A 13,716-nucleotide genomic window follows, 5' to 3' on the forward strand; every position below is an offset into this window, starting at 1 on the left:
CAGCTTCACACCAAGCCCCATGGGTTGGTGAGCAGGCTGTTTAAGTGGTATTCCAGCCCTCTGCCCCCATGGCTGTGCCCCATTGTGCAGTGCACAAACTATATACCTGTGCAGAGTAGCTGAGCCAGCTCCCCTATTGTAAGCTCTTGAGGGGCACCTGGGTGGCTCAGTCGGTTAAGCTTCGGACTCTTGATTTCAGCTCACGGTTCATGGGTTAGAGCCCTGCATCAGGCTCTATGCTGTCAGCACTTGACTTCTGCTTGGGATTCTCTCTCCCTCCCTCTCTCTCTGTCCTTCTCCCATTCATTTTCTGTAAATGAATAAACTTAAAAAACAACTGTGTACTTTTTCTCCTTATTACTTGTTAAAATAGCAATTTTAGGAAGGCCTGGGTGGCTTAGTTGGTCAAGCATCCGACTCTTGATTTTGGCTCAGGTTGTGATCTCAGGGCTATGAGATGGACTCCCGTATCAGCCTCCACGCTGAGAATGGAGCCTGCTTAAGATTCTCTCTCTCCCTGTACCGCACGTGCTCTCTCTCTCTCTAAGAAAAAACAAACACAATTTTACATTGCTTGCATGATTATTTAAGGTATGCCTCCTTTGAAATCTCATAAGCTCCATGAGGGCAGCAATTGGGTCTGTTTTTGCTCAACGTGTAATTTCTAGAGCCCAGCAGTGTCCGGCACATGGAAGGCCATTGATATTGGTCATTTCATAAATAAATGAATGAGCTAGCAAGAGATCATGTGCTCACTGGGAGTGGGAGGCATGCTGATTGGCTATCATAACTCTGTTTGATGAATGGTGGGGTGAGTAGTTCCCCAAAAGAAGCAAAAGAGGGGCAGGCCGGGCAGAAAAGCGTCCAAGTGTCCCCACCCAGCCATTGGCCTGCCTTGGGCAGTGTCTGACCAGTCACTTCTGCGTCTGTGCTTCCTCACCTGTGAGATGAGGGATTGTGCCCAGCTCATCTCTGAGATTGTCCCGTCCAACGTTCTGTTCCCTTTTGTTCTGGTTCCGTTCACTCCTTCCAAGTTCCATTCTAGTGCTGAAGGTACTAAGTGGAAAAAGACATGACTGTGGGCAGCCTCAGTCAAGGAAGGCTTAATGGAGGTGAACCTGTGCTGAGTGGGAAAGGCTGGGGAGGAGCTGTAAAGGAGAGACAGACGTGGGCAGACCTGGGGTGGGAGGCTGGCTGTGGGAAGTATGTTATTGGTGTTTGTCGGGAGTCTTTTTTTTTTTTTTTTCAAATGTAAATATCTTTGCAAGGGGTACTATCTTAACACATCTATGTTTCCCCTGAACTAGCTTATCCGAGAACAGCAAGCCAGTCATGCACAAGGAGCTGAGGGAATGAGACATTGGACAGGTAAGTTTTAATCATCAAAATAGTCCCGAATACAAGCGCCTCTAGGGTGTGTGAAAGCAGGCTGGTCGCCCTGGGGTCTACACGGTGCCCTTGTGTCTTGGGCTCCAATAGTGGCAGAGTGACTCAGAGACAGGGAAGAAAGAAGTGTCTCCATTGCCTGATGCAAAAACCAGCAGGAGGAATGGGCCCTAACCCCCTTCCGGGGAGCACAGAGTGCAATAACCTCTCAGGACCGGCCTATTCTCCTTCCACTTCTTCAGGCAACCCCTCTGTGTCTGCCCTCCAGGATGTTGTTTAAACTCAAGTCTGGCTTCTTCAATCCTGCTCCTATCAGGGAACAAAGAGGTTTCTCCTTACTCACTAAGGGCGGACCTCATCCTGAAAATGGGCGCCCTCTGTCCTGGAGGGCCAGCCACCAGGCACCACAACGGGGCCCTGGACTGCTGGAAGGGGAGCGGGAAAAGGGAGAGAAGGCTCAGCAAGGTCAAGAGGGAGGCAGGGGCAAGAGGCACAGTTTTGACCCACGCGCACTGGCAACCCTTTAAAGTCGAATTGCCCGTAACAATATTCTGCTACTTTTGGCCCTACTCTTACAGACCCCAACATGTAGTCCTGTTACCAGGTCCGCAAATAGGTTTAACAAGGAAGAGAATAAGGACACCTGGGTGCCTCAGTCAGTTAAGCGTCTGACTTCGGCTCAGTTCATGATCTCACAGCCCATGAGTTCGAGCCCCGCGTCAGGCTCTGTGCTGACAGCTCAGAGCCTGGAGCCTGATTTGGATTCTGTGTCCCCGATTCTCTCTCTGCCCCTCCCAGGCTCGCTCTCTCTATTGCTCTCAAAAATAAGTAAATATTAGAAAAAAAAAAAAAAAAAAAAAAAAAAAAACAAGGAAGAGAATAAATTTCCATACCCTGGAACTGGGAAAACCGTGTTTCATGTTGCCACTGATGATGGGCAGTGAGAACACAGGACATTTGCCCCAGCCCCCTAGAGCTATGCTAGGTGTGACTGCCTACTGTTGCTGGAAAAATAGGTACAGCGTCCGCAACAGAGGACTTTGGGCTGTGTGTTGGGGGAGGGGTGGAGAGGGTGGGCACACAGCCATCTGTACAATGCTATGCAAAGAAGCAATATAGCAAAGTGATTGAAAATACGGATCTGGAGCCAGTCTGCTCGGGTTTAATTTCTCCCAGTTCAGCCATTTACTAGCTGTATGACTTTGGGGGAGTTCCTTCACCTATCTGTGCCTTAGTCGCCTCACCTGTAAAATGAGTCTAACGAAAGTTTGTACTTCTTGGGATTGTCGAGAGGATTACATGGGTTGACAGGAACACTAGAACAGTGCCTGGTGCCAAGTGAGTGGTGCTTAAGTGTTTGCCAATACAGTATTTATATCCGCCGGTCTATCATCTGCGAATCTGAAATGTGTCCCAAAGCTATAGTTATAAATTTGAATGGAGGTTTAGAACAGACTACGGTGGTGGTGTTAGAGCTTTGAAGCCAGAATACGTGATTGGGAGGTGGAGGGATGCAGAATGAAACGGAGCAGTGGCAGGGGTTCAAGGTCAGACTTCCCCAGTAAATTGACCAGACTGTGGGGGTGGGGCAGGGCAGCTGGGAGGCCCGGGGCGCAGTGGGGCTGATCAGGGCCTGGGGTCAGGGAATGGATGAGAGGGTGAAACAATTAGATGAGAGGGAAGGCAAAAGGTCCCCTGTGCACTGGGGAGGACCCCGAGTCCGAGTGTGGGTGGCTGCAGAAAAAGCAGTTTTGACTGCAACCTCGTTTGGAACTGGAGGGGAGCAAAATTTAGAAACAGAAATCTTGGGCACCTCCTCTTGCTCTTTGTCCAATAGTCCAATATCTCCATACCGTCTTGAAAATGCTGCCCCCTGTCCCAAGCCAAGCCTTCCCTTCTCTCCCACGACTCCACAGCCTGAAACTGTTCAGGTCCCCCTACTTGAGTGCAGGCTCAGAGGTCAGCCAGACTCGGGAGGGTAGTGTGGAACTCCTCTCTCATCAACAAATTACTCATAGCCACTGACTAATCCCTAAAATGCCTGGGTTTTAAAAAGGAAATATAAACTCAAATGAATGTCTAATCTAGGAATTCTTAATTTAGGGGGTGATGGGGTGGGCATAGGTGGGTTTCAGGCCTTTGACAGAGTCATCATTTTCAATGCTTCCTAAAGGGGTCTGTGACTCCCAAAATGTTGGGGGCATTTGCTTTAACCTACTTGGACGAAGGCAGTGTAACAAAGTGAAGTGTAATAAGCATTCAGGTTAGTTGGAAGAAAATATTTTTCAATTGGGTAAATTAGCGATTTGTACGTGTGTGTATGTGTGCCTGTGTGTGTGTGTGTGTGTGTGTGTGTACATGCACGCCTCCAAATTCTTTTTCTATTTTGGAACCACAGATATTTTTCTTAAATACTTGGATTCATTGCTTTCTTCCCACAACATGGCTTCTGTTGTCGGGGGGTTCTTCTTGGGGGGTTCGGGTATGAGTGTCAGGAGACTTGCAGTAGCTGAGGAAGATGTAACCGGGTTATAGGAGCTGGAATCTGCTTAGTCACAGGTGTTTTGACACCCTACATCCTCTTCCTTTCTAGAACAGGAAGTTCTTACTTCCATAACATGTTATCACCAAGGAAGTGAGCATATATTTTCCTCAGCTCCTGTCTTCCTCTTCCCTCCCCCACTTCCTACTGCTGCCTGCCGGCTCCATCCACTCTCCCAGAATGCTCCACTTTGCCATAATGAGATGCTCGGCAGCCACCGACGTCTGGAGATGGATGGGGCCTCCTGTACTGCCCTGAGAGGGATGTTAAAAAGACATTGTATTCATGGAAGCAGGCTAGAAAAGGTGAGGAGAAACGAAGAGCCTGACAGCACAGAAGCCATTGTACAAGTAAAATGGTTATTCTTTCTGCCCAAACCCTGCTAGCTGGAGTAACTGAAGCAATGCTATATTCATGAAAGTCACTATAAACGTCATGCATTGTTTAGATTCCACTGGAAAATTAATACCTTCTGAGATCTAATTTAAGGCAACATCATTAGGACTTGATTAGCTCTGTGCGAATAAGGTGAAAATACCCAATTCAGAAAAGAACATGTGGTAATGAATACATTTTTGTTCAAATACTCTGTTAAGTCCCTAGGCAGGTGTGATTTCTGTAAAATAAAAGGCCCTGGGTAAAATTAAAAAAAAAAAAAGTGCCAGTTGAAGCATTGTATAGTTGGGCTGGAGAAAAAGATTAGCAAAGAAAAAAAAAAGCTTATTAATGCTACCCTAATAGTCATGTAGTCATGTGTCAAGAAATCGTGGAAATTGGAAATAGTTTTAAAAATAAATGAAATTTTTTCTCTATATCCAGGAGAGGCAAAAAAAAAAAAAATGAAATTGAAATACTGATGTCAAATCTCATCAGAATTGGAAAATTCTTAGCTTTTCTGAGAGATCCCTAAAATGGCAGCTCCATAAAGAAGGAAACCAGGATTTTCTAGATAACTTAAAAACACAGACTCATTTTTGCTTGAAATAGCCCCAAGCATAAAAATTAGCCAACCAACTGTACCTCACAAGACTGCATGAGGTTCACAAAGAAAAATGTGGATGCATCACATAATTGGTGCTCATGCATTTATTTCTGCTTCCCTTTGCTACTTTTATAAATGCTTTCACATATTTTATCATATTTATCTCTGGAAGATATTACTCCCATTTTTATTGATGGAGGAATTGAGGCCCAGACAAGTTTAATTCCTGTTCAAGGGTTAAAGCGGTAGGGTCTGCATCTTATTCCAGGCTGGCTCAAGGGTAATATTTAAAGACATTTTGCCTCTGGTATAGCAGATTCAAAGTCTTTTATGCCAGTAACTGTGGCACTCAGAGAAGGGTAATATTACTTCAAAGGACAAGGAAGAGAAATGATTCACTATGGGAACACAATATATGCTTCTATTTATGTAGAATCCCCTGTAATTTGCTACAATTTGTTTAATTGTTTAGAAATTTCCTATGTACATCTGAACTTCCAGTATCAATCAATTTTCATTAAGCTAGTTTTCAAAAAGTTTGAATGACGCAGCATTGATATGGGGTCCCCATTTTCTTCTTTATTGTGTAAAGTCTCACATGTCAGTTTCAAACTAGGTTAATTTCACACTGGTGACATGTCTTGGTAAAGAAGGCTTTTGTATCCCAACTCAGTGTTCACTGTAAACTCTAGAAAGGAGAAAGGAAGCCAACTTAATGAAACATAGTGACTGTGGAGTTAGAGACAGCTTAGAGGAAAAGAAGGATCTGGGATGACAAGGTGGATGTGAAGGGGAAGGGTTTATTCAAGAGTATGATGAGTACTGCAACTAACAGGTATTGAGCCAGGTACTTTCATATGCTTTCCTTGTACTTATTCATTTGCTTATTTCTCACAACATAACTATGAGGTGGTTCATGTTATTCTCACTCTTTTGCAGATGAGGAAACTAAGACACAGAGAGAGGTGAAATAATTTGTCTTCTTTAAAAAAAAAAATTTTTTTTAAATGCTTATTTGTTTCTGAGAGACAGAGAGAGAGAGCACGGGGCAGGGAGCGGTAGAGAGGGAAACACGGATTCCGAAGCAGGCTCCAGGCTTTGAGCTGTCAGCACAGAGCCTGACACGGGGCTCGAACCCACAAACCATGAGCTCATGACCTGAGCTGAAGTCTGACACTTAACTGACTGAGCCACCCAGGTGCCCCAAAATAATTTGTCTTCTCAAGTGGCGGAGCCGATGGGTTTTTAATCCAGGCCATCTGGATTAAGCCTATGTCTTGCTTCAGAAAAAAATGTCAAAAGTTCTGCCATGTCTAAAAATGCCCAGTGCAGAGTTGGTTCGAAAAAGTTCCATCTCTTAAGGTCTCTTTTTTTCCACTTTGGGAGTTACATTACTGACCCAATAGAGGCTGATGAAAAATATGGAAGTCCCGTTAATGTGCATTATAAACCCACATGACAGGTTATCAATTCTACGAAGTAACCTGTGATGATTATAGAGGTCACTTGCTTGTGTTTCACTGTCAGTGTTCTAACCTCTAGCATAATAGGGGCAGGGGAAAAGGAAGCTGATGAAAGAAAAAGTGTGTTAAACAAGATATATGGCAAATGATGCCATCTTTTCAGCTTGTCAATCATCACCAGTTTTTTTTTTTAATTTTTCCCCACGTTTATTCATTTTTGAGAGACAGAGAGAGGCAGAGTGTGAGTGGGGGAGGGGCAGAGAGAGAGGGAGGCACAGAATCCGAATCAGGCTCCAGGCTCCAGGCTCTGAGCTGTCAGCACGGAGCCCGACACGGGCTCAAACTCACGAACCGTGAGATCATGACCTGAGCCGAAGTCGGACGCTTAACCAACTGAACCACTCAGCCGCCCCAATCATCATCAATTTTGAGGAGAGACTGTCCCTGTTGGTGACAATGGAGGAAAATGTCTACTTCTAAGCCTTTTCCATTAGCCTAATAATTGGGACATGACTATATACAGGTATTGAAAAATGAAACCTACACTTTTATTACCCTAGTAGCATCTGCAAGTGGCTATTGCAAAACTGTTCTATGAATATAAGTGAAAAGAAGCATAAGTTACAGTGACATTCCTATGAAATTAAAAGCTTAAGAGCCGAAACTGTTTCCCAGTAACACAGGCCTCAATGGTTAAAAGGTTCAGTCCAGTAGGCCGAAGAGGCTGTCCCTTCCCACTGGTATATCAGAGTAGTGAATTTATTACATTCAGCAGAGCCTCATTAGATACTCTAGATAAATAATCTCATTAAAAAAATACCATGAAGTTGATAGTTGCTACTGAAATCAGGTCAAAGGATAAAACAGGTAAGAAGGATAGAGTAACCTGGAACTAATCTTTCTGACTCCTATTTTTCATAATATATATCTACAAAGGCAACCTGAGTCTAGATATTCAACTCGAGAATAAGGCCAGGTTTCACTATCTTTGAAAAGCACATTCATATCCATATCATTATATCCTTATAAATAAGTCTCTTAGGTATGCAGGGCATATATTAACCTGATTAAAAAGAGGGGGAACATTATAACGCAGGGAGTTTCACCACTTAGGGACACTATTCCTTATTAGCCAGATGGCAAGTTACTGAAGCTGTCTAAGCCTCCGTTAACTTATCTGCAAATTAGGGATAATATTAGTACTCTACTGGAGTGTTGCAAGGTTAGGTGGAATACTTTAACAAGCAAAGCACGATCACATGGGAAGCAACTAAAAAAAAAGTTGTCATCATTTGGATTAGCAAACTGTCAGTTGGTTATGAGTCTGGAGAAATGAATTATCCTGACCTCTACAGATATATTACTTTGTTTTGTTTTCGTTTCCATGTAAACCCAGGTAGCCTGACTTTTGATAAGAGTGGAGTTCTACATACTCTCGCACTGCAATCTGAGGCTGAATTGATTCCTCCTTGACATGTGTTCTTTTCCATTCTCTTCAAATTTTACCAGGGGCACATTTATCTACTTATCTAAGCAGGCCCAACTTTATTTCAGTCGTAGGACTATGCCATTCTCCACTCTGTATCCCCATCCCTGACACATGCAGAAAAGCCTGCTATTGTGGGATGTGTGGAATTTGGGGGAAAGTTTTACTCTACCATCACACTCCCAAGATACTTATTAATTTTCCCTCCAAGGATTTGAATATAAATGCACAGAAGTGTTACATTATTATCTCTGTAAGCATCCCCATAAGGATCAAGTAATTTGGAAATGGCACCAGAGAGAAAAACGTTACATGTTATATTACATATTGAAAAAAAATTCTTATTGCGTTTCATAAAAAAGAAGGCAGTATTCCAGCTATGAAGTATAGAACTTGTATCAGGTTTTTATAATAACATTCAAATGGGAAGGAAGAGTAGCTTACCCATCCTTGGAGTTTGAAGGTATGGTATGGGACAGTGTGGTACGGGGGGAAAGACCTGGTCTGGGAGGTGAGAAACCTGAGTTTAGTTACTGCTTTGTTATTAACTAGCTGAGTGATTTAGATTAGACATTTAACTTCTTGGGACCTCAAGTCTCATATTCTTAAAATGAGGAAGTTGGGTTTTCCCAAGGCTTCTCCTAGATCTAAAATTTCACATTACAGTCAACATTCCGTTCACTTTAAGGAACGACTAACTGGTGCCTACTATTTGAAAGCACTATACTAGGTGCTGGGGACATAAGATATATATAACAAGTTTCCTGCCCTCAAAGGTTTCTAGTCTTGTGGATTATTAAAATGATGGGGTGATATTTACAGAATATTATGTAATCATTAATTATACCTGTTTTACTATTCATTCAACATGTGGGCAGTAAGTCTTAGCAAACTAAGAATGAACTTAGCCCCTCAATCTTCAGGCTGTAGCTGACCTACCAGAAAGATGTGTACTAATTACTAAGTCTGTTTTTCATTTGAAAATAACCATACAGGCCTGACTGAAAGTGATGCTGAGAAGTAACAAAGGCTGAACATCCTATATATCTTTGTGGACACCCTGAGCCAGTGAAGTGCTGGGTGCTAGGGGCAAAGCAGTGGGCAGATCCCTCATGTAGCTTAGCCATTATATACATTATAAAGTTTGGTGCAAAAAAATCAATACAGTAAATGGCTCCCTAGAACAAATTAGTTGTGGGTTTATTTTAATTTGGTGGTGTCAAGAAGCAAACTCCTTTCTTTGCAAAATAACTGTGTCTCAGCCCTTAAATTACCATGATCAATAAAAAACATACAAATATATATACAAAATATTATGAATTTGTGTAAACTATATATAATTTACTATTTCCTAGATATAGAGTAGGTTGAACACATAAATGTGATAAGGATTGCAAGCACAGCTCTTAGTTCAGAGTAAGAAGGGACTTTTCTTAGAATTAGATCTGCCCAACAAGGAATGGCCTATTTCAGAGTCCGGAGGTACTTACCCATCTCTGTGAGGCCCAGCTGACAGACCTGTTAGGTTAAAAGTCACCAATATAGAGGAGATTCTTGAGAAGAAAACTGAAGCGGATAAATTCAGGTCAATTCTGAGATTCTATAATTAGGTGAAGTGATTCATAAATGTGTTAATGATAGGTACAAAATTATAAGGCTGTAATTTACTCGGGAGACATTAGGGATTTATAGGGATAGAGTATACTACAACAGGAGTGGTGTGGACAGATGAACTGGTTTGATCCTGTTCTTTCAAAATATCTTGTTTTTGGTGTAACATTTATCCACTGATTTGAAACCTAAATTTCAGAACTCTGAAACTCAAAAGCCTTGGCTATAGAAATCTAAAACTTAAACGGCTAATGTTTTGTTACCAGTTGTTTGTAATATTCTTGGAGGCGGTGTGTGTGTGTGTGTGTGTGTGTGTAATGCCCTGGCTGTAGGCTGGGGCAGAGCCTTGGGATACAGGTAAGCGGTGGATGTGCCCGTGATTGGGGTAGGAGAGGGCTGTCCTTCCTAAGTATCTCAAATTATTCTGCTACATTATGGTTAAGTGTGACGACTTGGTTGAAAAGCATTGAAAAAAATGGTTGGAACTCATAAGAATGGTGCGAGTTCTTGTCTTAGGAAACTCAGTGGTCCTAGGAATTCACTTAAATTAACACCTTCCTCTGCCAACTAACAGCCAAATGAGGCCCTCTCAGCGTCAATGAATGACAGTCTCTCAATTCAGCCAGTTGTCCTTCGAGGACTCAGAACCTATCCTCTGGACTTGCCAACGTGCCAGACTGAGCCTGAAGCTGAGATCGTGGCCCTGATTTCCTGCGTGCTGTGGGGGGGGGGGGGGGGCGTATTCAGATGTGTGTATGACGACGGACAATGCCTGTTAGCATTCGAAGCCTTTAGAACAGCCCATTTGTGACCAAGGGAGAAGTGTGTTGATTCTGGAAAAGAAGTGCAATTCAAAACCGGGAAGAGGATGGATTGTTGTAATTGTTGTACAAGAAGTAGGAGTTTGTTCCTTAGAGGGTTTGCTGGAAACGAGAACGCGATGATTCTTTATCCAGTTTCCAGCAGTAGGAAACAGCTAACAAGAGAAGTCCCAGTCCAAGTTCGGAGCGGACTGGGCTTCTGTTGAGGACCGCTCCGAGGCGTGCGAGACAAGCGGGTGACGCAAGTTTGGGGCCAACTCCCCTACTCCTTGTAGCGGGACACAAGATGCCCCCAACTGTGCTTTCCCTTTACCGCTCTTCACGCAACACCACGCGTGCTTTGTTTCAGAAGCCGACCCTTCTTTCTCGGTTGGTCTGCAGCTCCACCAATCCCGCCCGTGACGGGGCGGGGCTTCAGGGTCAAGGTGGACCAATTCGCCAGCCTCGCCCCTACACGCGCTTTCGGACCCCCGGGGATGAGTGACAGCAGCCGGGCCCAACCTGCTGCTCCAGAGCGTGGCCTCCGCCAGGGGCGTTACGGGGACGAGGCGCCGGGACCAATCGCATTGGACCTCAAGGGGCGGGGCCTCTTTGCCAGCCCCAGACCGGCGCCCTCCTTACTCCTTTTGTCAAATGAGAGACGCGGAGGGGCGGTCCTTCGACCGAGGTTCAGCCAATGGTTGGAGGCGAGGTGGGCAGGCCGGGAGTGCTGGCGGCTGGTCCTCAGCTCCAAGCCGAGGTGCGGCGAGCCGGTGGGGGGACCGCGAGGCGAGCGCGGGAGCCTGGGCGGCGAGTGGGGTGTGAGCTGCCCGAAAATGCACTCGGATGCCGCCGCTGTCAGTGAGTAACAGAGAGCGAGCTGGCCGGGGCCGGGCGGTTGCTAGCACTCTCCACTCCGCTCCCGCAGTCCCCGCCCCGCGCCTCCTGTCCCGAAACGCGCCGGGAGTCCCTGCCCGGGAGCCACCCCTTCCCCTCCCGGGGCCGGGGCGGGCGGTGACGCTGCGGGCGGCGCGGGGCGGGGGCGGGCGTGGGGGGGAAGGGGCCGGCCTGATGGGGGAGGGCGGAGGTGAGGGGGGTGGGGACTGGCTCCTTTTCAGTGTTGGGGGCAGGGGGGGCGGGACGTGCGATGAAGGGCTGGGACCGGAGTGCCTGGGGTGAATGGAGGTGGAGGCGGCGGCGGGCGCTAGCGGGCAGGGCCGGGGGTGGCACCGGCGCGGGGAGAGAGGGAGGGAGCGAGCGAGCGGGGCGCAGGGGTGAGGATTTCCTAGGGGCTGAGTGGTGCGGGCGGCTCCGTGAGAAAGGCGGGTGAGTGCTAGGGGAGCGCGGGGGCGGGGACAATGGGAAGAAGGCTGGATGGCGGGGGTGGGGGGGGGGAACAATGGGGGGGGGGAATGGGGGCAGCGGTCGAGCGGGGCTGGAGGGCGGGCGCGGAGAGGAGGGCTGATGTAACGGGAGAGCGAGGTGGTGGGAAGGATTGGGGTGTGATGGGATAGTTGGGGAGTCCGGCGGGCTGGAGAGGCATAGGGAGGGTGGTAGGGTAATTGGGAGTGGTTAAGAGGGGGGCAGACGTTGGGGTAATAGGATTGAGCAGGTGTTGGGAAGAGAGGGTAATTGGGAGTTAGAGGCGAGGAAGGAGGGTAGGGTTTGAGGTGACAGGATGGGGGCAGGGGTAGGGGAGGTGCGGTGGGGGTGTAAAGCTAGTTGGGAGGAAAGGGGGGTTGGGAGGGGCCGGGGGCAGGGGGAGGACTGTCAAGTCCACATTCGGTCTGCGCGGGGCTCAGGGGAAAGGTGGCAAACTCAGTTTTCAGGGAGGTGTTCCCTCCCCCGGATCAAGATAGGGTCCATGTAAGGGGGAGCCCTGAGCTTCGGGGTGCCGGGAGAGGAGTGGGCGGGGCTGAGGTGGAGGGGGCGGGGAGGTGCCCTGAGGTTGGCGCTGGCCGCGGTTCCCCCAGAGCGGCGGGAAGCGAGGTCAGCGCTGGCGCGGGCTCCGGCTGCGGGACTGGGAGGCGGGGCACGGGCGCGGGCTGCGGGTTTTCCGCGGCGGGAGCGGGAGGGGTCGGGCCCTGGAGACCGGGTGGGGGGTTTTGCGCAGGGGAGGTGTTGGGGTCCCAGGCAGTCCGTGGGTTTGGCAGTCTGTGACGCAGTTGTCTAATTTCTGGTCGTCAGGTGTGGACGCTGGTACCTAGAGACCCGCTTCCCTGCACGGGGGGGCTGGACCACAGGCTCCACGTAGCGCCTGCGGAGCGCGACCTCTGCCTAGCTTGCGGGGAGGACGCGTTAGGGGTTTCCTTTAGGGTCTGGCTCTAGTGGCCGGGTGTGAAGGGGAAAGGCGGTCGCGCGGAATTCTGGGACTTGTAGTCCGCGCCGCGCGGGGCCGCGGTTGGGTTGGGTGCACGTGGGTAACTGTGGAAACGAGTCCCAGAATGCTTCGCGCCTTTCGGAGCTTCCCGGCTCTGCTAACTCGTGCTTTTTCCCCAGCGGACCCGAGCGCGCTCTTGGGAATCTTCTCTTGTCCCCTGGGGCTGGAGCGATTCACTAGACCTTCTCTCTGTGTCAGCGGGAGGGGGAAAACCAAGCCAGACACAGTCCTTTTGCACTTGGGTTCTTGATTCACTAGTTGATTACTTCCTCCGGCATTTGGTGGCCTTATTTGTAATTTGTAGGGTAATGCTTAGCCTTTTATCATCTAGCTCATAGGTTTGGAAAAACATTCAAAATTCAGCACGATCTTAAAGCAGAGTTTAGGATGCTGTGTTTATTGTGGCATCCAGTGTATGTAAACACTAGTTTAAAAGGCTTAATTTTACATAAATCTCGGAATGCAGTGGAGACCAGTGTAACCCTTGTGAAGGTAGTATAGATTATGTGGTTGTATTTCTTGGGCTGTTTGGACTGCCCAGAGATAGGACTTTTTGAAAAAAGATGGTCTTGAGTGATGGAGGAGGCTTAATGGAATTTAGGGTGGAAATGTGCCCATTCATAAAGCCTGCATGAAGACGAACAAAGGGAATATGTGATGTTTTCAGTTTTCAAGGGAATAGGGGAGCAAAGGAAGCTAGAAGAAGGTAAACTTGGTGGAGGGTCTTAAGTTTTCGTATTGGGTTTTTTTTTTGTTGTTTTTTTTTTTTTTTTGGTTTGCTTTTAACTGCTACTGTCATTCTTTCTCTTTGCCTCTTTAATATTAGAGACCACCCTCTCAGTCTTTAGGTGCCCTAAATGCCACATCTTTTGCGGATTCCCATTACCATTTAAATACTGAATCTGTACATCACAGAATCTGTAATGTAGAGGGCCATAAGATTAGCTCAGAGATGACAGACTGATTTTATGTGATATGTAAGGTATTGTGAAACTATTGGTAGCATAGTCACTAGAAGAATATTATAATGATCCTAATGATAAAATTTGACCAAAAAGTCCTAAAA

General features: G+C 47.0%; 1 protein-coding gene across 5 annotated transcripts in view; it reads left to right on the forward strand.

The window, feature by feature from the left end:
• The first annotated feature begins 1,043 nt into the window (after nt 1-1,043).
• DCUN1D4 (defective in cullin neddylation 1 domain containing 4) overlaps nt 1,044-13,716 on the forward strand; it is an 84,954-nt gene continuing 72,281 nt past the window's right edge. For 3 of the 5 annotated variants that reach the window (XM_049632068.1, XM_049632070.1, XM_049632071.1), the window contains exons 1-2: nt 1,044-1,112; nt 1,308-1,368. In XM_049632068.1, the coding sequence (XP_049488025.1) occupies nt 1,107-1,112; nt 1,308-1,368 (67 nt within the window). In that variant the 5' untranslated portion in view covers nt 1,044-1,106. Of the gene's footprint in view, nt 1,113-1,307; nt 1,369-10,961; nt 11,132-13,716 lie in introns of those variants that run through there. The other 2 variants (XM_049632072.1, XM_049632069.1) reach the window with 2 other exon arrangements.

Source organism: Panthera uncia, chromosome B1 (assembly GCF_023721935.1).
Source record: "Panthera uncia isolate 11264 chromosome B1, Puncia_PCG_1.0, whole genome shotgun sequence".
NCBI lineage: Eukaryota > Metazoa > Chordata > Mammalia > Carnivora > Felidae > Panthera > Panthera uncia.